Raw genomic sequence first — 26,088 nt, 5'->3', positions numbered from 1 at the left:
TTGACCTCAGGTGATCCACCTGCCTCGGCCTCCGAAAGTGCTAGGATTACAGGTGTGAACCACCCCCACCCCGCTGCCAACTTTGTTTTCTAAAGTGTGTGTCTGATATCCAGTAGATAACATGTTTTTCAACTTCTACTGCTTTGGTACCTGGAAACATTGGCTTGTAAGCCTATAGGAGGGACTGTCAGTCTGTTTACTGTATTGATAATTTGTAATAAAGTTGGGATAAACATTTTCTGCAACAAATAATCCTATTGTTTTTGTTATTGGAGAAATCTTGAGTCATCCTGAACTAGTTTGAAATTGTGAAGCTGCTTCTTGGGGAGCACCAGGCTTGTTCCTACCTTCCTCTTTTCTTTTGCAGTGATCTTAATCATAGCACGCAATTCGTACAGGGGTTAGCACTTTGTACCCTCGGCTGCATGGGCTCCTCAGAGATGTGCAGAGATCTTGCAGGAGAGGTAGAGAAGCTCCTGAAAACCTCCAACTCTTACTTAAGAAAAAAGGTAACTTTTAATGAAGCAAATGTCTGTTTGGATTAGGGAGTATTATGGAGATGAGAAGGCAGATTACTCATTTTTGAAAGATCTGATGATAATGTAAAGTCATTTTTTCTGTGCAGTAAATCTGTTTTACATGATTATATATTAACCTTAATTCCTCTTTTTTTAAGGAAGTGATTTATAAACAAACATATGTTACTGGATATATCCTAGGTGGGGCATACCAAATTCCTAAGTTATCTGATTCTAAACAGTATTAAAACAAGGTGATTATGAACAGATTTTTATGAATTTACTTTTGTCCTAATAATTAATGCCCATATCTTTGTATTAGTGCCTTTGTGTCTCTGGAAGGGCAGTTCCATTGGGACCTAGATAATTATTAGGGAATGATGTAGAACCCACTTTCTGAATGGATTAGTAATAGAAAAGAATTATTCTTCTATCTGATTTTATTTGTTGATATAAGCATTTTATTGAGTTTTTAAAAATTGCTTGAACCCTACAACCTTTGAAAATGAAGTGTATGGAATTTAGAAGTCCAAGAAATGAACATAAACTGTGATCTGTTTGGCATTTTCTGTGCCTCTCTATTAATGGTTTGGGAAAGAGGCATTGAAAGGGCCAAGCCATTTCCCAGGATGATACGCAGTTAATGATGGCTGCAAACAAAGTTAAATTATTTTCTTAATTTGTAAGCTGGTCTTTTTTCTTAAAGAATATGTGAGCTACTCTTGTTCAGAAAGCTCATTATCATATTAAAATGAAGCACTCCTGCAGGTTAGAAAAAAAAGATAGGCCGGGTGCGGTGGCTCATGCCTGTAATCCCAGCACTTTGGGAGGCCGAGATGGGCGGATCACAAGGTCAGGAGATCGAGACCATCCTGGCTAACATGGTGAAACTCTGTCTCTACTAAAAATACAAAAAAAATTAGCCGGGCGTGGTGGCGGGCGCCCGTAGTCCCTCACCTGGAGGCTGAGGCAGGAGAATGACACCTGGAGGCTGAGGCAGAGCTTGCAGTGAGCCAAGATCGCGCCATTGCACTCTAGCCTGGGTGACTGAGCGAGACTCCATCTCAAAAAAAAAAAAAGAAAAAGAAAAAAGATATTTTTTTCCTCCCAAGTATAACATGGATGGAATTAGCAGAAATTATTTTTGTTAATATATCTAAACTTTTATGGTATTTGACTCAAACATATAGTAGTTATAGTTACTTTGGGGGATATACAAAGTCAGTGTTTAAATGTACTTTTATTTTCCAGTGAACAAGCTAGTAAAACCATCTTTTCTTTAGTAGAGACTAAGTGTTTTTCAAATAATTTTCTTGATGTCAGCAGAGTCATTTGAGGGCCACATAGATACTATTAAACATAACAGTAGATTTATAGCATTTATAGTATATATCTTTCAGTTGTGTGATGTTTTTATAGCCTGTTAGTCATCTTACTCAGAGGTATGATTATCGCAGATTGAGATCGTTATCTATTTTTACTTCCTCAAAACTCCACATAAGTTATGTTTAACTTTTTGATAAATTCATATTAACCATACATAGTCTAATGTAGAAAGTTTTTGCCTGCTTGTCTAGCAATATATGAACAAAGGGAGAGGTGAACTAGAAGATCTCTTTAATATAACAGTATAAACTGGAAATCCCCAACCAGTTAATAAATAATTTTCTCTCCTCTTAATTTTTTTAAATAGAGGCAGGTTCTTGCTGTGTTGCCCAGGCTGTTCTCAAACTCCTGGGCTCAAGTGTTTCTCCTGCCTTGGGGCTCCCAAAGTGCTGGGATTATAGGAGTGGGCCATCACTGTGTCCAGCCATAAATCTAATATCTAAACTCTTCCTTCTTTATTTTTCTAGTGGATGAACTAGTTGGTGAGATTTTTGTGTTGGTGGTTTTTTTATAAGATTGGTTGCCCTGGCATAATTGAAATAAACCTTTTGTTCTTTTATTTTTTATTTTTTTATAGGCAGCACTGTGTGCTGTTCATGTCATCAGGAAAGTTCCTGAACTTATGGAGATGTTTTTACCAGCAACAAAAAATTTATTGAATGAGAAGAACCATGGTAATGTAATTTGGATGTATTCATGAAGTATTGAGGGAGAAAGTGAAAGAGAAAAGGCTTAAGGCAATGTTAGTCCTGTGTCTCTCAGAACAGTGGAGTCGCCTTTCTGCTGTGCCTTAGACACTTTTCCAGGAAGGTCTGGTCTGACAAGTCTTTCCACTCACATATCCTAGTTTTATATTAGAGACTGATTCCTTCATAGTAAACTTATCTTTCATCTCTGGTCCTCTTTTACTTTATTAAAAATATTAAGTTATTAATATTTAGTATAATATACAAATGAGCCTACCCATAATTTTCATGTGTAAAATCCTTGGATTTCTTGCCTATTTTACAATAAAAGAAAAAATTTCATTATCGTGTAGTAGGAGTATACGATTTGTGCGGCTGGGCGTGGTAGCTCATGCCTGTAATCCCAGCAGTTTGGGAGGCCAAGGTGGGCAGATCACTTGAGCTCAGGACCAGCCTGGGCAACAAAGTCAGAACCCATCTCTGCAAAAAATACGAAAATTAGCTGGGTGTGGTGGCACATGCCTGTGGTCCCAGCTACTCAGGAGGCTGAAGTGGGAGGATGGCTTGTGCCTGGGAGGCAGAAGTTGCAGTGAGCCAAGATTGTGCCACTGCACTCTAGCCTGGGCTACAGAGCCAGACCCTGCCAGACTCAAAAATTGTGAAAATTCTTTTGGGTTATTTCTGACAGAAGCTGGTATTAGGTACTCAGAATCTTTATATAAAACAGAGGAATTAAATGGAATGTGGCTGTTCTTTTCCCAAACATTTTATTCTTATTTGAAGTCAGTGAAATAAGTTCTGAATAAAGAAAATTCATGTGGCCTAAATGCTAAGAGGAAAAATTGTATGGTATATTTAATTTGATAAATTCAGTGCTGTGCCCAGAATGCTCAAAATATACTTGTTGAACAACTGAATTATTTGGAGCATGTATTTATTACTTAGTGAAAAGCATTGTGAGATTGTTTTTACTGACTCTCGAGCAATTAAATTTACTTTGTCATCCAAAGTTTTCTCAGAGTTTTGATGCGTTTTATCTGGAAATGTAAAATCTTACTAAGATTTTTGCTTCTTGAATTATCTGTTAGAACTCAGTTAATAGCTTACTGATTAAGTGTAGAACAGATCATACCTAGCTTATATTGTATGTTTTTATGGATATTCTCAGATGGAGAGACATATGTATTGGTCGTCACTTTTTAATAATTATTTTGATAACATAATTGTTGAAAACATTCCGATTTTACCAACTTGGCCAGTTTTAAATCAGGCATCTATTAAGTTCCTCCTTTGTATTCACTTCAATGCTTAGATTCTTTGGGGGATTAAAAAGCAAAAGTAGCAACTATCCTTTTGGAATTGACCTTCAGGAACTCAAAGTCCTATTCTATAAAATTGAATAATAGGCCTCATTTTTAGTTTTCCTTTGATCTTTTCTTTCAGGTGTCCTCCACACATCTGTAGTCCTCCTCACAGAAATGTGTGAGCGAAGCCCAGACATGCTTGCGCATTTCAGAAAGGTAGGTGCCATTCTATAGGCCAAAGCCTTTCTTGATTGAAAAATGATTTTCCTGAAAAGTACATGATTTTCTTACTTATTTATTTTTATTTTTTTGAAAGCAAGCAATGAATCTGAATAAGGGATTTAACTAGCCCTGCTATGCAGTTGGGCTGGAAGCCAGATTTAGGCATATAAGTAAGAACTGGCACTAGTATTGTTTTCCCTTTCATAATAGAAGTCTCTCATTGTTGGCAGACACACCAATCTCATGTGTTTATCTGCTGTTTTCACGTTTCAGTCAGGAAACATAATCTGAGGTCAAATTAGAAATAGGAGTTTTGCGCGTGTGGTTTTTTTTTTTTTTTTTTGAGATGTAGTTTTGCTCTTTTTGCCTAGGCTGGAGTGCAATGGCCCGATCTCGGCTCACTGCAACCTCCACCTCCTGGGTTCAAGCGATTCTCCTGCCTCAGCCTCCCACGTAGCTGGGATTACAGGCGTGTGCACCACCATGCCCATCTAATTTTTGTATTTTTAGGAGAGTCGGGGTTTCACCATGTTGGCCAAGCTGGTCTTGAACTCCTGACCTCAGGTGATCAGCCTGCCTCAGCCTCCCAAAGTGCTGGGATTACAAGTGTGAACCACTGCTCCTGGCCTGTTTTTTGTTTTTTTTTTAAGCCAGGAATTTCTTTTCTTTTCTTTTCTTTTTTTTTTTTTTTGAGACAGTCTTGCTCTGTCGCCCATGCTGGAGTGCAGTGGCGCGATCTCGGCTGACTGCAAGCTCTGCCTCCCGGGTTCATGCCATTCTCCTGCCTCAGCCTCCTGAGTAGCTGGGACTATAGGCGCCTTACCACCACGCCCGGCTAATTGTTTGTATTTTTAGTAGAGTCAGGGTTTCACTGTGTTAGCCAGGATGGTCTCGATCTCCTGACCTCAGGTGATCCACCTGCCTCAGCCTCCCAAAGTGCTGGGATTACAGGCGTGAGCCGCCACGCCTGGCTCTTTTCTATTTTTTTAAGGTTAAAACTAAAAATTTTTTTATTACTCTTATCCCACTGTTCATTTTAGGCCATTGACTCCTGTGATGGAAGTCTTAGCTCTCTTAAGTACTCCCTTCTCTCTCTCTTTTTTTTTTTTGAGGCAGAGTCCGGCTCTGTCGCCCAGGCTGGGGTGCAGTGGTGCAATCTCGGCTCACTGCAACCTCCACCTCCTGGGTTCAAGTGATTCTCCTCCCTCAGCCTCCTGAATAGCTGGGACTACAGGCGCCTGCCACCATGCCCGGCTAATTTTGTTTTGTATTTTTAGTAGAGATGGAGTTTCACCATGTTAGCCAGGCTGGTTCGAACTCTTGACCTCAGGTGATCCACCTGCCTCAGCCTCCCAAAGTGCTGGGATTACAGGCGTGAGCCACTGCGCCTGGCCTTTTTTTTTTTTTTTAAACTAGTATTTTAAAGTGGACATTTCTGTTTCTCCACTTAATTTTAGAAGACAGTAGTAAGGAGGACTCAGAAGAAGACTGTTCTTTGGGTAGTTACATGCATTGAACTTCTTTTATAGGATGCTGGTCATTCCATAAATAGAACTCACTTTGTACTTTAGATCTAGTAAGGCTCTAACAGGAGTTCTTTTTTGGCTTTTTTTTCCCTTAGATGTTCATGTCTTGATTAAATTATTGTAATATAGTATGAGACCCGTATCTGTCCCTAATGCTTGCTTTGTATGTTTTGTTCCTGTTGTCTGTTTGGAATCCTGCTGTATGTTAGAATGAAAAGGTAAGAATTAACCCTCTTTTAGATGGTGCATGCTGGCATTAGGTCCTTAGTAGCTTTTATGTATCCATCCACAAATGTGGCTTTTAAAATACACTAATGCTGAAGCTGTGCTTAGTACTGTGAGTTATTGTTCTAGCATTTTTGGCTAACTTCCTAGTCTAGTTTTTGTTTTGTCACAAACTCCTGACTCCAAAGTCAGCCTTGGATTTCAGTTGCAGCCTTTCCTGAGTTGTAAGCCTTCTTCTCTGCCTTTTCTTTATCTTTACTTGAGAAACTTTGAGCAGTTTCCCAGTGGCTTTGGTGATGGCAATTCCAGATTAGTCTGGAGCTTTGACACAAAATGCTGCTGCTTTTTGAAGTAGATATTTTAGAACCGCATATGGGTAACCTCATACTTTAAAAAGCTCCGTATGTACTGCTGAGCTTTCAGTTCAGACTTAGAGCTTTTATTTCTCCCTTACCTGTACTTAATCTTACATAGAAGTTTTGGAATATTAAAAGGATTTTGAGGTAGAGTAGTGGGCACCAACTGATTTTCATGGCTGCAGCCTTTCCCTGTGTCATCTTATCTTGTCTGTCTTGTCATCAGTTTTAATAACTTGCATTTTTGTCTGAAAAATGAAACTGGGTTCCAAGAATTGTATGCTGAACATTTAGACATTTGTGCTCTGTGTCCCAGGGTAATCTTATGTGATGTGTTGGCCTTTTTGGCAGTGGATAAAACAATTTCTGAATTTAGTAGCCCAAGGAAAAATGACTTTTCCAAGAAATAAACCAGATAAAAAATAACTAGGGTTATATGTAGTACAAAAAAAGAGACCATTGGGAAATATGCAAGATAAGCTTGGTAACTACTTGGTCTTCGTTTTATTACAAAAATACCGATTTAAAGTGGTTTTAAAAGGTATATTATTATCTCTAATATAACTTTGCCCATAGTTGACAGATTTAATGAATTTGCAGATCTCCATGGCTTAGATTTGTCTTATTTGGAGTTGTCCAAAGTAGACTTTTGTTTAGGTGACTTATAAGTTACTTAATTCCAAACTGTTATGGCTCAACTTATTTAAATTCATACATATTGTGTTTTCTTGTGTTTAGAAGTGGCCTTAATGTTTTGAATGCTTTGAGTGCACTCCTTGGATATAGCTTGGCTTTTCATTTCAATCTTGATCCCCTTTTAGGCTTGGGGAGTAGGGAAGGGACAGAGTCTAAATACAGTGAGAAAAAATAACTGAGTTGCAGCAGAGTTGTAGCTAAAATTGCCTGCAAAAGAGATGGAATGCAGTTCACTTTGCACACTGTTGAACTTAATTTTTGGTCATTAGAGTTGTTTATATAGCTAAAAATTGAGTTTTTAGTTGGAAACATAAAAAGTTCCTATTGTGGCAAACCTTTTGTTTTAATATCAAGTAATTGATCAACAGAAATGAAATGAGTGCCAAGATTTAAAACATCTTCGGCTTGGCAGTAAAATTGCCTTTACTATGTGTTAGGACTCTTAATGGATAAAGTAAAGGAAGGACAGGAAGGAAATTCCTGATTATAAGGAATGTACAGTCTCATTGAAAAGACAAGAAAACAGGCCACAAAGCCATATATAAGTAAGTCCTGAAATTTAAAAAAATTGTATCATATGAGTTAAGAATAGGAAGAGGAAATTATTCATGGCCTTGATATCTCTTAAGATGAAAGATTTAATTTTTTCATGTGTCTTTTCCATTTGATTACCGTATTACTGTTGTCAGCTTTGGTATTCCCTGTTTGTTGGAAAAGGGTATAACTCTTCTATCTTAAGAGAAGAGATTTTTTTTCTCTATTTGAGGTTGTATGTTTTAAAGTTATAATTTTAATAAGATCACTAGTTGTATTTTGGTGTGATGACATGTTACATGCAAATGTTTGAATGGATGAAAACTGAACATGTTTTTGCCACCTAGGCAAGTCAAGTTCTACAGAACTAGAAATGCGGTATGCCCCATAGGCATCTGTTTTACCTGGTTCCCATAGGCTTTCTGACCCAATATTATTTGTAATATCTTTACATGTAACTCTGGCATAAAAAAGTCTGGTTTGGTTTTATCCAGATAAAATACATACTACTTCTTGAATATTGGCCTAAGTTACTCCTAAGTTTATCAAACATCTACAATACACTAGTATATTAAATCAGTAGAATTTGCTTGGACTCGGACCCTTACACTCTTTTTCTAAACCAAAGGACCTGCTTATCCATGAGACATTCTTCAATATTCACTGTTTTTTGATGCATCTTTCTTCTCTGCAGCTTGTGCCCCAATTAGTTCGTATTTTAAAGAACCTCATCATGTCCGGATATTCACCAGAACATGATGTTTCTGGTATCAGTGACCCCTTTTTGCAGGTGAGGTTGAAAGAACGTTTTAAATAAATGTTATATGAATTTAATATCTTTTAAGTAGACAATTTCCTTCCTCTTAAGTTTGTGTTGAGTAGAAATTTGGTAGTTAATTGATTAATTATATTAATGAATAGTGACACAATTCTATATTAGATTAAGAGGATACAATTACAAGTTTTTTGGTTTTTTTTTTTTTTTTTTTGAGACAAGGTCTTGCTCTGTCACTTAGGCTGGAGTGCAGTGGCACAATCTTGCCTCGCTGCAGCCTCGACCTCCCAGGGTAAAGTGATCCTCCCAAGTAGCTGGGATTTCAGGTGCACACCACCATGCCCGGCTCATTTTGTGTATTTTGTAGAGACAGGGCTTTACCATGTTGCCCAGGCTGGTCTCAAACTCCTGGACTCAAGCAGCCCGCCCACCTCTGCCTCTCAAAGTACTGGGATTACAGGCAAGAGCCACTGTGCCCCACTTTCAAATTACAGTTTTAATAGTCAAAATCATTTATTATTTGAATTATTTAATATAGCTCTGCAGGCGGTAGTATCTGGTAGTATCCTTTAGCTGTGGATTACTGAAGTGTGGGTTGTCTTGTAATAACTTTATTAGATGTAGAAGCATATATAGCCTCTCTAAAGAAAATGTTTTCAATTCATCTGTTTGGTATTTGACGATTTCTGATATGAATAAATGTTTCCAAATGAATTTCTAAGACTTCATTTAGTTATTTGAATTTCATACCAAGTGAGATTTCTTTGTGTGAGACATAATTTGTTGACACCTCTCATATTTTGCACGTTAGGTACGAATTTTGCGGTTATTAAGAATTTTAGGACGAAATGATGATGATTCAAGTGAAGCTATGAATGATATATTAGCACAGGTGAGTAGATCAAACTTATATTAAATATATATTTATTTTACTTTCGCTGGGAGTAGAATGATTATGGTTATATGGAGCAGTTTTTATTTGTGTTTCCTTATTCATAGCTATAATCACAAAATGCCTCTTGTTACCTGTGAATATTTTTTGGGAGCATTGTTTTTATCACTTATGTACTGCCCTCAATATGTCTTTTCAGGTTGCCACTAATACTGAGACTAGTAAAAATGTAGGAAATGCTATTCTTTATGAAACGGTTTTGACTATCATGGATATTAAGTCAGAGAGTGGATTGCGAGTAAGTCTTTTTGAATCTTTTCTTCCCTACCTAAATGTTTCACTTAGAATGGTTGACTTGGACTTCAGTACTTCAGAATTGTATTCCATTTGGAACTCGACTTTAAGAAAGAATGATGCAAAATGTGGAATGCTGGATTTTTGGTATCTGAAATATTCTTTCCCATGACGGCTTAACATTGATTATAATAAACTTTGGGAGATCTCAGGTGTAGCAATATAGTAAATATATTTGTCTTATCATTGGTGACGTTAACCTTGATCATTTAGTTGAGATGATGTCTGCTGGGTCTTTTCACTGTAAAGTCATTATTTTTTCTTTTGTAATTAAAAATATTTTGGCAGCTATTTTGAGACTACGTAAACATCCTATCCTCAGACTTTTACCTATCAGTTTTAGTATCCACCAGAGGATCTTGCCTACAACAATTATTAAGATGTATTCTAATGACAACTTTCCATTTCCCTCATTTTTTTCTCATTAATTGGAATTCTTCTATAAAGAGGAGTTATCCCTTCTCCTTCATGAATTTGTTCATTCTATCATTTATTAATATTAGAACTGTTAGCCCATAGCCTTGTAAAAAGCAAATTTACCAGAGTATAATATTTGTGTACAGTTCTTTTTGTCTGTACCATTATAGTATCTAGTTAGATAACCAAAGTAACTTAGGTTAAGTTCTTTTCCTCTCCCCACCTTTCAAACAGAATGGTAACATACCATATACATTGTTCTGCACCATACTTTGTTCACCTAACATTATCTTGGAGCCTCTTCCAAATTCATGCATAGAGATAAGTCTTGTTCTTGTAGTCTTAATTGTGATAAAATATATATAACATAAAATTTACCATTTTAAGCATTTTTAAGTGAACAGTTCAGTTAGTACACTCATCTTGTTGTGTAACCAGTACTATAGTTTATCTCCAGAACTTTTTTGTGTTCTTAAAGTCTGTATCCATTAAACAATAACTCTCCTTGCTGTAACTACCTCTAGTCCCTGGCAACCACCATTCTACTTTCTGTCTGTGAATTTAACTACTCTCAGTTACCTCTGAAGAGATGTAAGAAAAAATCCCAAAATGTGTTTTCTACTTTTTACTCTCTACTCTCACACAGTCATTCAACACTTCACTTCTTTTTTGTTTTGTTTTAGTGACAAGTCTCTCTCTGTTGCTCAGGCTGATCTTGAACTCCTGGCCTCAAGCAATCCTCCCACCTCAGCCTCCCGAGTAATGTGAGCCATCATGTCCAGCTCCAACATTTCACTTCTGACACCATATGTGTTGGGGCTATTTCCCTATACATCAAGCAGTTTTCTGGTGGATACCAGCTGGGTATCCTCTAATTGAATTCAATTCTGACACTGTTTCCCTGGAGCTAAGGTGTCACATCCCACAGTTTGAGGGCTGAGTCCCACAAGACTGACCACCCCGCCCCAACTTCAGATGCCACTCCCAAGCTCAGGTTGTGACCTGTGCTTCTGACCAACCAGCTGTAAGTCAGGGTTCCCACAACCCCCTCCTCAGGTTTGGTTAGCTCGCTAGAGTGGCTCACAGAACTCAGGGAAACACTTTACATATGCTTGCTGGTTTGCTATAAAGGATATAGATGAACAGCCAGATGGAAGAGATGCACAGGGCAAGGCATGTGGGAAGGGGTTGGAAGCTTCCATACCCTCTCCAGATGTGCCGCCCTCCAGGAAGCTCCACATGTTCAGCTATCTGGAAGCTCTTCTGAACCCTGTCCATTTGGGATTTTTGGAGGCCTCATTACACAGACATGATTGATTAAATCATCGGTGATCAGCTTAACCTTCAGGATTTCTCCCCTCCCCAAGGTTGGGGGATAGGACTGAAAGTTCCAGTCCTCTAATATCATGGTTGTTACCCTGGCAACCAGTCTCCATTCTGAGGCCATCTTAGAAGCCCATATCATTAGAACTAAAGATGCTGTCACACAGGAAATTCCAAGGGATTTAGGAGGTGTATGCCAGGAAACAGGGGCAAAAACCAAATATGTATTTCACCATATCACAGTACCTCATATAAGTGGAATTGTACAGTTTTTATCCTTTTGAAAAGCAGATTATCTTATTTCATTTAACATAATGTCTTCAAGGTTGAACCATGTATCAGAATGCATTCTGTCTTAATGGCTGCGTGACATTCCATTGCATGGATGTGCCATAGTATAATTAGCAAATTTGCTATTAACGGAGTTTTAGGGTATCTCCTATCATTTGCAGTTATCAGTAGTGCCACAGTAGACTTTTGTCTATATGTACAGTTGTTTGTCAGATCAATTCCTAAAAGTGAAATGGATAAAACAGAGAATATATATTCATTTTAAATATAGTTATTGCCAGATTTCCCTCTAAAGAGGCTGTACTAATATTATTCATCCATTGACAAAACACTGTCAAAGCATTAAAACAACCTTCCAGCATTTACCTTTAGAATATGATTTTAAGAGTTTGCCTTTAGATTTTTTCCTTTTTTTTTTTTTTTTTTGAGACGGAGTCTTGCTCTGTTGCTCCGACTGGAATACAGTGGTACCATCTTGGCTCACTGATCTTGTGATCCACTGACCTTGGCCTCCCAAAGTTCTGTGATTACAGGCGTGAGCCACCGTGCCCAGCCCTTTTTTTTTTTGCTAGCAGTCTGTGAAGCTCCAGAGGCCACGAAGTGATCCTTTAAACTCAGGAAACAATATAAAACTTCAATTTTCCTAAATTTCGACTTATGCTGTTTCTCTTAAGGTCCTAGCCATAAATATCCTGGGTCGTTTCTTATTGAACAATGACAAGAATATTAGGTAAGTCAACTGAACTATGTCTTTTATCTTGGATATTATAAGCCCATTATTTTAAGAGCGATTTTGCTCAGGATCATACATGTGTTAAGTCACATATCTAGAACTTTTAGCTCAGAATTTTTATGTTTTTCTGGTCTTAAAACTACTGTTTTGTGAAGAACTTGAGGATTTATCTCATGGCATATATTCCTATTTGTTCTGTAAATCAAGAGTCAGCAAAATTTTTCTCATTGCTTCTCGGCCTTTTGGCTAAGATCAAGTGTAGCAAAATTTTTCTGTAAAGGGTCAGATGGTAAATATTTTAGGCTTTGTGGGCCATGGAGTCTTTGGTAAACTACTCACCTCTGCCCCTTAGCATGAAATTAGCCATAGACAGTATGTAAATGATGAGTGTGTCTGTGTTCAATAAAATTGATTTATATCAAACTTGGGAACTAGTATGAAAAAATATTTTGATGTACAAAAACAGCAGAGAGCTGGGTTTTACAGGTGGGCTGTAGTTTGTTGACCCTTGCTCTAAATTAAGAAATATGTAACATTTCAGGTAGCAAATCTGGAATGTCTTTGTGAACTCTAGGTTTTTGGTAAATGAATTGATCAGTATATCTTTTATTTTGTTATTTTCCTGTATGTAGTGCATATTCCTGCTTACCTGTTTTTCTAATCAGGAGAAATTTTTCTTATATTAAACATGAAAAGATGTGGAAGCTAGGCGTAGTGGCTCACCCCTGTAATGCCAACACTTTGGGAGGCAGAGATGGGTAGATCATGAGCCCAGGAGTTCGAGACCAGCCTGGGCAACATGACAAAACTCCATCTCTACAGAAAAATACAGAAATGAGCCAGGTGGCTTGGTGATGTGCACCTGTAGTCCCAGCTACTCGGGAGGCTGAGGTGGGAGGATCACCTGAACCCAGGAGGTTGAAGCTGCAGTGAGCTGTGATCACACCACTGCATTCCAGTCTAGGTGACAGAGTGGGGCCCTGTTTCTTTTTTTTTTTTTTTTTTTTTTTGAGACGGAGTTTCGCTCTTGTTGCCCAGGCTTGAGTGCAGTGGTGCAGTCTTAGCTCCCTGCAACCTTCGCCTCCCAAGTTCAAGCGATTCTCTTGCCTCAGCCTCCTGAGTAGCTGGGTTTACAGGTGAACGCCACCACGCCCAGCTAATTTTTTTGTATTTTTAATAGAGACGGGGTTTCACCATGTTGGCTGGGCTGGTCTTTAACTCCTAACCTCAGGTAATCTGCCCGCCTTGTCCTCCTGAAGTGCTGGGATTACAGGCATGAGCCACTGCACCTGGCCGAGACCCCGTTTCAAAAAAAAAAAAAAAAACAGATGTGGAAATAATTATTGTGGCGCCCTGAATTATCTTCTCCTTCTAAAGAACACTTGGATTGCCAGGCGTGGTGGCTCACACCTGTAATCCAGCACTTTGGCAGGCTAAGGTGGGAGGAACGCTTGAGCCCAAGTTCGAGACCAGCCTGGGCAACATAGTCAGGGACCCTATCTCTTTTAAAAAATAAATACATAAATAAAATTTTAAAACACTAACATACTAAGTTAAATACTTGGATTTTAAACTCAAATTTTTATAGAGGCAGTTTTGGTACCCGTATCAAATAAAAGCAGAGAAAACTCAAATGTTAAAATTAAAATTGCATTTTGGGGCAAAGGCAGCCTTAGAAGACATATTGTATGCTCTTTTTGTTTTACTATTTGGAACACTTTAAAAGAATTGAGTCTGTCACTTCTATTTATTTTATATTTTATATTTAATTATTTTTTTTTTTTTGAGACGGAGTCTCGCTCTGTTGCCTAGGCTGGAGTGCAGTGGCATGATCTCCGCTCACTGCAAGCTCCACCTCCAGAGAGCCATTCTCCTGCCTCAGCCTCCTGAGTAGCTGGGACTACAGGTGCCTGCCACCACGCCCAGCTAGTTTTTTGTATTTTTAGTAGAGATGGGGTTTCACCGTGGTAGCCAGGGTAGTCTCAATCTCCTGACCTCTTGATCCGCCTGCTTTGGCCTCCCAAAGTGCTGGGATTATAGGCATGAGCCACCACGCCCAGTCCCAATTTTATTTTTTTGAGACAGAGTCTCGCTGTGTCCCCCAGGCTGGAGTGCAGTGGCATGATCTCGGCCCACTGCAACCTCAGTCTCCCAGGTTCCAGCAATTCTCATGCCTCAGCCCCTTGACTAGCTAGGACTACAGGCACCTGACACCCATGTGCCCAGCTACTTTTTATATTTTTAGTAGAGATAGGATTTCACCATGTTGGCCAGGCTGGTCTTGAACTACTGACCTCAGGTATCCACCTGCCTTGGCCTCCCATAGTGCTGGGATTACAGGTGTGAGCCACCATTCCCGGCCTACTTTTAGAAGTTTAAATGGACTTGACCATGAATGCAAATCTAAAATCCAAAGCGTCTCCTGGTTGCCACTGTTTTAGATTATGGTATTGCTTATACCTTTGAAATGTTACTTTTGTGTTCACTAACTTTCTTTTAAATAAAAATGTATGCTTTCTCTTATCCATTAGATGTCTTTCTTTTTATTATTTAAACAGAGAAAAACTATCCTGAATTTTACATTTTAACTCTGTTATTTTGCAACGGTTTCATCCAGATATGTGGCTCTGACATCTTTGTTGAAGACTGTACAGACAGATCATAATGCAGTACAGAGGCACAGAAGCACAATTGTGGACTGTCTTAAAGATTTGGATGTCTCAATAAAACGGTAACAAACTGAGAGCCTTTCTCAGTCTAGTGTTTTTGGTAAATTGAGTGACAAACAGATTATTGATAGTTCTGTGCCCCTGCCATGTGATACTTTGTAATAGTTTTCAGAGCAAGAGTGTTGACATTTATGTATTTAGTCGTTGTGTTCACAGATGGACTGTGCTCAGTAGGGAGAAGTTTAGGTTGTTAAGGAGGCCAATAAGAATACTTAAGTGCACACTGAAGTTGTCCTTGGCTCTTTGATAAATACAACAGGCACAGATAAGCTAGGCAAAAGTTTACCTAACGGAGGTACTGTGCTTTGTGTGTTGGAGGATGAAAGTACGGAGTGATCCATCGGCTAAGTGTCTTATCACAATGCTGACACTCAAATTGCTGACAGCACACGTTTTTGACAGTACTTACGCCCCAGGATCCTGAAGGCAGCATATGGCTTAGAACAGAGTGTCCTGAAATGACTGTTAGGCAGCAGATAGCACTCTCAAAAAGCATAAATCTCTTCCCTCAGTGGAGTAATTCTACTGGATCTCTTCTTAGAACTCTAGATGTTTGTAGAATATGTAGAACCTAGCTAAAGTTGGCCTCTGAACTTTTGGTTGTATGTTCGAATCTAGAACAAAGTATATTTAAAGTGATCTGTGAAACCATTCAGTTAACAAACATTTATTGATGCTGAGTTCCTTTGATTTGCACAGAACAGGTACAAATAAAAGGTGCTAAGTGCTTGAGCAATCTAAAGATAAGACCTAAACTTAATAACACCAACTTTTATATAGTGCTTTGCAAAAGATTTTGTAAGTACCCTCTCAGTGCGTTCTCAGAGCAAGCCAATGAGAGAGCCTAAGCAACTACTTCTATCGCTAATTAACAGATTAGTTAAAATTTGATTCCTTTGGGATCAAATGACTTAACCTAAACCTTAATCCTTGTAAGGGGCAGTCCTGGGAATAGATATTAGCCTTCTGACTCTTTTTGTGTTCTTTCTCTCTAGCTCATTACTGGGCTGTGAATTTCAAAAGAAGTGAAACCTGTGTCTCTTTGACAGGATATATAACAGTAAGAGCTTAGACTCTGGAGCCAGACTGCCTCATTTCATTTTCTGACTCTGCCTTTAATAGACCGGGTCAAATTACTTAAACTTTTAGTGCCTCAATTGCGTCATAAGTAAAATGCAGATAGAAGGGCAACCACTTCATAGGGTTATGCAGGATAAATTGAATTAATATATGTAAATTACATAAGCACCCTATAAAAGTTATTATATCTAAGGATTGAATTTTTGCTTACTTATATGTTAGCTAAGATGAAAGTATCTCCTACTTGTTAAATTTTTTTTTTTTTTTTTTTGAGATGGAGTCTTGTGTCACTCAGGCTGGAGTGTGGTGGCGGGATCTCGGCTCACTGCAACTTCCGTCTCCTGAGTTCAAGCGATTCTCCTGTCTCAGCCTCTCAAGTACCTGGGATTACAGGCGCCTGCCACCACACCCAGCTAATTTTTATATTTTTAGTAGAGACAGGGTTTTGCCATATTGGCTAGGCTGGTCTCGAACTCCTGACCTCCGGTGATGTGCCCGCCTTGTCCTCCGAAAGTGCTGGGATTACAGGCGTGAGCCACTGCACCCAGCCTAAATTGTTACTTTTGAAAGTCAGTGTACATACAGTGTTTGATATTATTGACCAAGTATGGAAAGATGTATATAGCAACCTTACAGCTTTTACATGTTAAACATTCCTATTTTTAACTTCATTGCCAACTTTGTATAGGCAGTTATAGAAACTATTATTTGTCCTCATAGCACATGCCATTTTTTTTTCCTTCTCATGGCCCTCATTTTCCCTTTGATTTTTTTTTTTTTTTTTTTTTTTGAGACAGAGTCTCGCTCTGTTGCCAAGGCTGGAGTGCCTCGCCTCACTGCAATCTCTGTCTCCTGGGTTCAAGCAATTCTCCTACCTCGGCCTCCCTAGTAGCTGGGACTACAGGCGCCCACCACCATGCCCGGCTAATTTTTGTATTTTTAGTACAGAAGTGCTTTCACCATGTTGGCCATCCTGGTCTCAAACTCCTGACCTCAGGTGATTCGCCCACCTTGGCCTCCCAAAGTGGTGAGAAAACAGGTGTGAGCCACCACGCTCAGCCTTGAATTTGTTTTTAATTTGAATTTTCTGCACACCTTTTGACATAAACTATATTACATCATCTTTGGACAGAGTGGGGTGTAATAAAAGTAGAATATGGTGACTTAACATGTCACATTTTTAAGGAATGAGGCAGATAGGTATTATTATTGGGTAATACATTTGTTGCCCCTCCTTTTGAGACTGTTTAGGTATTCTAACTTCCACCTTTGTAGAACAGCCTGTTGAACCCAAGCCGCATGTTTGGACATTAGTGGTATATCTCATAGGGACTTTTCAAGAAGAATATTGCATGAAGATTCAAAATATCAAAACTAACTTTGATTACATAAGAATACATCTCTTTGGTTATTTTGTGTGCAAAGATTGGGATCACAAGATCGTGCAAGGACATTAGCACATCTGGCAGTACTTGGTGTTCACAGAGTACATACCTGGGTCTTTGTTTCATTTCCACTATAAATTTCATAACTGTTTTTAATTTTTTCCTTTTGCAAGGCGTGCAATGGAATTGAGTTTTGCCCTGGTAAATGGGAATAATATCCGAGGCATGATGAAAGAATTACTTTATTTTCTGGATTCGTGTGAGCCGGAATTTAAAGCAGACTGTGCATCTGGAATCTTTCTTGCTGCAGAAAAGTAAGATTTAATTTTTACCTTTATTGGTAGAGTCTGCTTGGAACTTTTGGAAGTGTCTTTAAAACATGGGGAGGGTGCTGGGCGCGGTGGCACACGCCTGCAGTCTCAGCAGTTTGGGAGGCCAAGGCAGGCGGATCATGAAATCAGGAGCCTGGCCAACATAGTGAAACTCTGTCTCCACTAAAAATACAAAAATTTGTTGGGCCTGGTGGCACGCGCCTGTAGTCCCAGCTACTTGGCAGGCTGAGGCAGGAGAATCACTTGAACCTGGGAGGTGGAGGTTGCAGTGAGCCGAGATTATGCCACTGCACTCCAGCCTAGGTGACAAAGCAAGACTCTGTCTCAAAAACAAAACAAAAAAAAAATGGAGAAACTACTGTAAATATGTTTAAAACACATAGCATTTATTTCAAGCTCTCAATTATAAATTAGCTTGGAGAAGGCTATTATAGCCAGAATTTAAATATGCTGAGACCCAAAAAATTTCACACTTTTATGAAATCTTCTCCTTTATCTGTTCTTTAACCTCTCATCTATGATGCTGGTTTTTTTTGTTTTGGGTTTTTTTGAGACAGGGTCTCACTTTGTCACCTAGGCTGGAGTGCAGTGGCACAATCTTGGTTCACTGCAACCTTGACCTCCCAGGTTCAGGGGATCCTCCTGCCTCAGCCCCCTAAGTAGCTGGGACCATAGGCTTACACCATCACACCCTGCTAATTTCTGTGTTTTTTTTTTGTTTTTTTTTGTAGAGATGGGGTTTTGCTGTGTTGTCCAGGCTGGTCTCAAACTCCTGGGCTCAAGCGATTCACCTGCCTCAGCCTCCCAAAGTGCTAGGATTACAGGCATCAGCCACCACACCTGGCCTATGATGCTGTTTTAATAAAGGGAATAGAAAAGTTACAACATCTGAATTGTAGCTCTATGCAGAATTTTGAGGAAGTACCTTATGATTTTAGTAGTACAGCTATTCTTTCTCTTCTTTCCACTCTGAATTTAAGGAAACAAGTTTTTAGTCCTAATATTGTTGTCTTGGTCTGAAAACAGTCCCTTTTCTTCTTTCTTCTTTATCCTCTCCTGCCCTGACTGAATGATTCATTTTCTCTGAAACTGAAAACAAATCTCATTTCTCAGCTTAGCAACTCTTATTGCAATCTTATGGGAAACATCTGAGTTTGACTATGTACCCTCTTTTTTTTTTTTTCTTTAATTTTAGAAACGGAGTCTTGCTCTGTCACCCAGGCTGGAGGGCAGTGGCCCAGTCATAGCTTACTGCAGCCTGGACTTCTGGGCTTAAGCCATCCTTCTGCCTCAGCCTCCTGAGTAGCTGGGACTAGAGGTGCAAATCATCATGTGCCACTAATTTTTTAAGTTTTATTTTGTAGAGATGGGGTCTTGCTATGTTGCCCAGGTTTGTGTGGAACTCCTGGCCTCAAGCACTCCTTCCTCCTTGGCCTCCCAAAGTACTGGGATTATAGGCATGAGCCACTGAAGTCAGTTGACTGTATACCTTTGTATCTTTGAAATGGCATTTGCTGCTAGATTTGAAGTTGAAATGTTTCCAGATATGTTCACTTATCCAGGGAACCTAGAAAAGACTGTAGGACAGGATTTTCTTTTCTTTTCCTTTTCCTTTTCCTTTCCCTTCTCTTCCCTCCCTCCCTCCCTCCCTCCCTCCCTCCTTCCTTCCCTCCTTCCTTCCTTCCTTCCTTCCTTCCTTCCTTCCTTCCTTCCTTCCTTCCTTCCTTCCTTTTCTTTTTCTTTTCTTTCTTTTCTCTCTTTCTTTCCTTCCTTCCTTCTTTCCTTCTTCTTTCTTTTCTTTCTTCTCTTCTCTTTCTTCTCTTTCTCACTGTAGCCTCAACCTCCCAGGCTCAGGCAATCCTCCCACCTCAATCTCCCAGAGTAGCTGAACTACTGGCACCCACCACCACACCCAGCTATTTTTTGTATTTTTTTGGTGAGACGGAGTTTCACCATGTTGCCCAGGCTGGTCTCGAACTCCTGAGCTCAGGCGATCTCCCACCTCGGCCTCCTAAAATGCTGGGATCACAGGTGTGAGTCACCCTGCTTGGGCAGGATTTTCTAGTCACTGAATACAGTATATTTTACTGGTTCCAAGTGTCCCTTTCCATTGTTTTTTTCAGGTATGCACCTTCCAAACGATGGCATATAGACACAATTATGCGTGTTTTGACAACGGTAAGTAGCTTTTTTTCAGACAGCATATACGAAGTGCTGGGATATACTGATGTTATCATGAAGTTTATGTTCTAGTCAGGGAGGTAAGAAATTCACAAGTAAACAGGTAACATTAATGTCAGTTAGGAATAAATGCCATGAAGAAAAACCTAAAGCAGCATGGAGGAATATAATGATGACAGGATAAGGTGGGATATAGGGCAACTGGCCAAGTGTTTTAAATTAGAGTTAGTCAGGGAGGTCTCTCAGAGGAGATAACATTTGTGTAGAGACCTGAGAGACATGAGGTGCAAGCCATGCAGAGATCTTGAGGAATAGTGTACCATACGGAGGGAACACTAAGTGCAAAGACCTGAGGTAGGAACAAGCATGGCTTGCTTGGAGAGTAACAGGAAGGCAAGTGAAGCCATAAAGTGAGAGAGGCAGAGAATGGTAGGATGGACGTCAGAGACATAAGCGGGGCCAGACTATGTAGGCCTCATGGGAGCTTGCATTTTATTTTGAATATGTTAGGAAGCCATTGCAGGGTTTTGAATGGCTAAAGTTACTCAGGATTTGAAATCCTGTTTCGGATGGGATCCTTTCTTTGGCATTCTTGCAGAAATTCAGGGTTTCGGTGTTTATTATTCAATTAGTAGGCAAGGATTAGGTATTTAAGAGTAAAAATGAAAGTGCAGTGACTTGTAAAGAAAACCATTTCCATCTAATTGAGTCACTAGAAGTAGATACTGTAAAGGAAAAGTCACAAATTTAACCATATTAAAATTTAAAAATTGAATAACAAAAAAGGGAGCAGTCTACGATTTAAAAGGCAAATTAACAACTGGGGAAAACATTAACATATGACAGCATATTAATATATTTGATCTATGAATAATGTACAATTAATAGGAAATACCACTCTAATGGAATAATTGGTATTTGAACCAGCAATTCATGAAGAAAGAAATGGCTAATTAACATTTGAAAAAATTTTCTTATTAAAGAAATAAAGTAAAAGTGAGGTATCATTTTTCACATTTCATATTTTTTAATCTAATTCCCAGTGTTAGAGAAACAGGCAGCACTCTTCACTTTATGGGAGTATAGGATGATGCCATCTTTTTACTGTGCAGTTTGGTAGCATGTAGGAAAAACCTTAAATTGTACCCTTTGATCCATTAATTCAATTTTTAAGACTTTAGCCTGAAAAAATAATAGGACAAGTACACAAAAATGTGTATGTAAAAATATTCATCCTAATCTTGTTTATAGTAGGAGAAAACCGGAAACAACTAGTAGTCCCCAAATGGGGATTAAGTAAATTATGAAACATCTGTAGGGAGAGAATGATATCACTGAAATTATGACTTATATGTATTTGTTGACTTATGAAATTATGACTTATATGTATATGTATTTGTTGCCGTGGAATTCTCTCTGGGGCATACTCGTTTTTTAGTTTACTTCCAATGAATTAACTTGGTAAAAGGTTAACAGTTAATAAATTTGATTAACAAGGGGAAAAATTATAATCTAACAAAATGTAATTAACATAATGATGAATCAGGACATGTTTTCCTAGTTTTCATGAGGCTCAAAAGAAGGAAGAAATTAACACTCCTGAAGGAAAGTGATTATAAAAATTCAAAAGCTTTTTTTTTTGTGCCCCTGATTTTATTTTTCTAACTGACTTGTGTTCTCTTATTATGGTCATGTGATTTGTTTTCTTTAGCCTGTTACGTGCTGGGTTACATTGATATTTGAATGCCTAACCAGCCTTACATACCTGGAATACATGGTCAGGGTATATTATTCTTTTTATAAATTTGTTGGGTTTGATTTGCTAATATTTTGTATTTTTATCTGTATATTCATGTATTTTATATGTATATTCATGAGAAAGTTTGGCCTGTAGTTTTCTCCTATAATGTTGTTTTTGACCCATGTGTTATTTAGAAGTATGTTCTTTTAATCTCCAAGTATTTTGGGATTTTTTGCAGCTGTCTTTGTGTTGCAGATTTCTAGTTTAATTCTGTGTGGTCTAAGAACATACCCTGTATGATTTATGTTCTTTGAAATTTGTTAAGATATTTTTTATGACCCAGAATATGGTCTTTCTTGGTTCAGTGTAAGTTTGAGAAAAATGTGTATTCTGCTGCTAGAAGTAGTCTTATTATACAAGCCCATTAGATCACCCTGATGCTTTCGTGTATTTAATGCACTCTGCTTTAGGGAAGGATGTAAATAAACTATACTGCAAATTACCTGCTTTTTAGCTTCTCACCTTTTCTTTTGTTCATATTCCCAGAAATCTTCCTCTGTCTTTGTGTTTCTTAACAGGAGTGACCTGATAAAACCCTGATCACCTGGCTGTTGTTTTTTTTTTTTTCTTTTTCTTTTTTTTCCCTTTCCAAAATACACATGGTTAGGACTGGTCTCAGTCTTACAAATTAAATCTATTGTTCTATTTAGGAATGGGAGATTGACCAAGGTTGGGTGATAAAGTTTTAAACCTTTACATTATTATTATTATTATTATTATTATTGTTGGTAGTGATGGAGTCTTGCTGTGTGGCCCAGGCTTGTGTCAAACTCCTGGCCTCAAGCAGTCCTCTTGCTTCAGCCTCCCAAAGTGCTGGGATTACAGGCGTGAGCCACCGCACCCGGCCTTTGGACAAACAGAAAAATTTTAAAAATAAAATAAAATTTAAAAATTTAACGTTTAAATAAGACTTTGAAGTTTGAGCTGTTATGAACCTGAGAATTGGAACCAAATTTATCTTTGAGGGTGTTTTGTAGTATTCTTCTTTTAAAAACAATAGTAATGGCTGGGCGCAGTGGCACACACCTGTAATCCCAGCACTTTGGGAGGCTGAGGCAGGTGGACCATCTGAGGTCAGGAGTTCGAGACCAGCCTGACCAACATGGTGAAACCCCATCTCTACTAAAAATAGAAAAAATTAGCCGGATGTGGTGGCATGTACCTGTAGTCCCAGCTACTTGGGAGGCTGAGCCGTGAGAATCATTTGAACCTGGGAGGTGGAGGTGGCAGTGAGCCAAGATCGCGCTATTGCACTCCAGCCTGGGTGACAGAGCGAGACTCTGTCTCAAAAAAAGAAAGAAAGGAAAAAACACACAGTAATAATAATGGCTAACACTTGTTATCATCATTGCTGTGTGTTTCTAGGGGTAATTGTCTGCATTTCCTTTTAGGCAGGAAGTTATGTTCGTGATGATGCAGTCCCCAATTTAATCCAGTTAATAACTAATAGTGTGGAGATGCATGCCTATACTGTCCAGCGCCTGTACAAAGCAATTCTTGGTGATTATTCTCAAGTAAGTACTTCATTCAGCTATTTTAGGGGGTAATTTTACCCTCAATTTTTCTGGTATGTTTTTCTTCTTTTTTTTTCCCCCTCCTCTCTCCCCTTTGGTATGTCTTTATTTCTAACACTCTAGATATGCACAGTTTTGATCTTTATTATGAGATGACCTATGATTTGCATTAAATAACTTTGGAAAAATTGAAGTTCTTAAGAAATGTTGACTTTTCTTTTCACAGCAACCTTTGGTACAAGTGGCTGCATGGTGTATAGGTGAATATGGTGATCTTCTTGTATCTGGCCAGTGTGACGAGGAAGAGCCTATTCAGGTACTCCTTGTCACTCTTGGTTAAGTGGGGAAAAATAGCGGTTTTGGTTATAGGAGAGTAGTGTTTTATGGGGAGTTGAGGTTGATTCCTTGAAAACTTTTTAGGCTAGGCGTGGTGGCTCATGCCTGTAATCCCAGTGCTTTGGGAGGCTGAGATGGGAGCATTGCTTGAGCCCAGGAGTTTGAGACCAGCCTGGGCAACATGGTGAAACTCTGTCTCTATAAAAGACACAAATATTAGTCAGGTATGACGATGTCTAGTCCCAGCTACTCAGGAGTGAGACCCTGTCTCAAAAAAATTAAAAAAATACCCAACTTTTTAAAGAAGCAAATGAGAATTATATTGGAAAACCTGCCATTTTTTGAGATGGAACTTATTGAGCCATTGTGAGGTTTTTTTTTTTTGAGAGAGTCTCACTCTGTCACCCAAGCTGGAGTGCTGTGGCGGGATCACAATTCACTGCAGTCTTGATCTCCTGGGTTTCAAGCGATCTTCCCACCTCAGCCTCCTGAGTAGCTGGGACTATAGGCATGCACCACCATGCCTGGCTAATTTATTCTACTTTTTGTAGAGACAGAGTTTCACCATATTGCCCAGGCTGGTCTCGAACTCCTGGACTCAAGCAACCTGTCTGCCTTGGCCTCTCAAAGTGTTGGGATTAACAGGCGTTTCTGGGCATGGTGGCTCACGCCTGTAATCCCAGCACTTTGGGAGGCCAAGGCGGGTGGATCACGAGGTCAGGAGATTGAGACCATCCTGGCTAACACAGTGAAACCCCGTCTCTACTAAAAAATAGAAAAAATTGGCCGGGCGTGGTGGCAGGCACCTGTAGTCCCAGCTACTCAGGAGGCTGAGGCAGGAGAATGGCGTGAACCTGGGAGGTGGAGCTTGCAGTGAGCCAAGATTGCACCACTGCATTCCAGCCTGGGCGACAGAGCCAGATTCCGTCTCAAAAAAACAAACAAACAAACAAACAAACAAACAAAAAAAACAGGCATGAGCTACTTTGCCTGGCCCCATTGTGAAATTTTAAAACCACTTTAGGCCCAAGTCCCTGTCCTAGGGGACTGAATTATTGTTTCTCTTACCCTCTGACTGATAAACAAGAAGAAATGAGACATGTATCCATGTTCTTATTTGCACATTAAAGGACTGGCTTTAAAAGGGAAAATTGTGGCAACAACACTTGAACTCTGTATGTTTTTCTTTTCTTCTGTTTCTGCCACTTGAAGCTCTAATATTACTGCCTCTCAGCCCCAGTGGTCATTTTTCACTCTTTTTACCCCCACCTGCTCTGGTTGATAGAACCAGAGCACTTTTTTTACCCCCACCTACTCTGGTTGATAGAACAGCTTGGACAGTTACCCTGGCAAAGCACAGGTTGAGTTAGAGGCTTTTGTAATGGTAGGATTGTCTTTCTGGCTGCATCCCCTGACTTGATATCAGATTTAGATGCTTAATCATGCTACTCATTCTTCATCGTCTTCTTTTTCCTCCTCCTCCTCAGGTAACAGAGGATGAAGTGTTGGATATTTTAGAAAGTGTCCTAATCTCTAATATGTCCACCTCTGTGACACGAGGTTATGCCCTCACTGCCATTATGAAGCTTTCTACTCGATTCACTTGTACTGTAAAGTGAGTATTGAAGAAACATAGGGTGAACAGGTTTTGTAATTAAAAAACAAAACCCAAAAAACTTATCATGGAAAATTTCAAGCATAGACAAAAGTAGAGAGAATAATAACACAAATTTGCATTACTTATTTCTCCACAGTCACAGTGATCAATTCATGGTTAATCTTTATTCATCAGCACTTCGTTCCCTCTCATTCTTTTACTCCCTAGTGGATTATTTTGAAGCAAAAAAGTTTAGAGGGTTTTGTTAGTTTGTTTGTTTGTTGAAACAGGGTCTCGCTCTCTTACCTAGGATGGGGTGCAGTGGTGCCATCATATTTTACTGCAACCTTGAACTCCTGGGCTTAAGGGATCTTCCTGTCTCAGCCTCCAGAGGAGCTGGGACTATAAGTGCACACCATCTTCCCTGGCTAATTTTTAAATTTTTTTGTAGAGAAAGTGTTCCGTTTGTTTGCCCAGGCAGGTCTCAAACTCCTGGGCTCAAGTGATCCTCCTGCCCTGACCTCCCAAAGTGCAGGGATTACAGATGTGACCCACTCCACCTGGCCTAAAAGTTACGTTTTTAGAATGAGATTTCTAATACCTTTTTCTTTCTTTTTAAATTGAGAATCTACTTCCCCACCTAAAGGTTTTGGTTTATTTGTATTTTATATTTCATTTTGTTTTATGACAGAGTCTTGCTCTGTTGCCCAGGCTGGAGTGCAGTGGCATACAATCTCGGCTCACTGCAGTCTCCACCTCCAGGGTTCAAGCAATTCTCCTGCCTCAGCCTCCCGAGTAGCTGGGATTACAGGTGCGCACCACCATGCCTGGCTAATTTTTGTATTTTTTGGTGGAGATGGGGTTTCACCATTTTGGCCAGACTGATCTCGAACTC

The 26,088-nt window shown here is 39.2% G+C and overlaps 1 protein-coding gene and 1 non-coding gene across 4 annotated transcripts in view; both read left to right on the top strand.

Moving 5' to 3' along the window:
• The window catches only part of AP1G1 (adaptor related protein complex 1 subunit gamma 1), an 82,175-nt gene that overhangs the window by 36,988 nt on the left and 19,099 nt on the right, over positions 1-26,088 (top strand). For 2 of the 3 annotated variants that reach the window (XM_030829688.1, XM_030829682.1), the window contains exons 4-17: positions 368-509; positions 2,482-2,578; positions 4,034-4,110; positions 5,852-5,860; positions 8,148-8,243; positions 9,040-9,120; positions 9,320-9,418; positions 12,180-12,235; positions 14,856-14,969; positions 17,606-17,746; positions 19,888-19,942; positions 23,138-23,260; positions 23,487-23,576; positions 25,084-25,211. In XM_030829688.1, coding sequence (XP_030685548.1) covers positions 368-509; positions 2,482-2,578; positions 4,034-4,110; positions 5,852-5,860; positions 8,148-8,243; positions 9,040-9,120; positions 9,320-9,418; positions 12,180-12,235; positions 14,856-14,969; positions 17,606-17,746; positions 19,888-19,942; positions 23,138-23,260; positions 23,487-23,576; positions 25,084-25,211 — 1,308 coding nt within the window. The remainder of the gene's footprint in view (positions 1-367; positions 510-2,481; positions 2,579-4,033; positions 4,111-5,851; positions 5,861-8,147; positions 8,244-9,039; positions 9,121-9,319; positions 9,419-12,179; positions 12,236-14,855; positions 14,970-17,605; positions 17,747-19,887; positions 19,943-23,137; positions 23,261-23,486; positions 23,577-25,083; positions 25,212-26,088) is intronic. The other variant, XM_030829684.1, reaches the window with a different exon arrangement.
• Positions 15,274-15,359, top strand: LOC115831920. Its single transcript, XR_004027417.1, has one exon. It is a non-coding gene; the product is annotated as a small nucleolar RNA SNORD71 (small nucleolar RNA).

The sequence above is a fragment of the Nomascus leucogenys genome, chromosome 2 (assembly GCF_006542625.1).
Source record: "Nomascus leucogenys isolate Asia chromosome 2, Asia_NLE_v1, whole genome shotgun sequence".
NCBI lineage: Eukaryota > Metazoa > Chordata > Mammalia > Primates > Hylobatidae > Nomascus > Nomascus leucogenys.
Note: the sequence above shows the minus strand (reverse complement) of the source record. Positions and strands in the feature narration are given on the sequence as shown.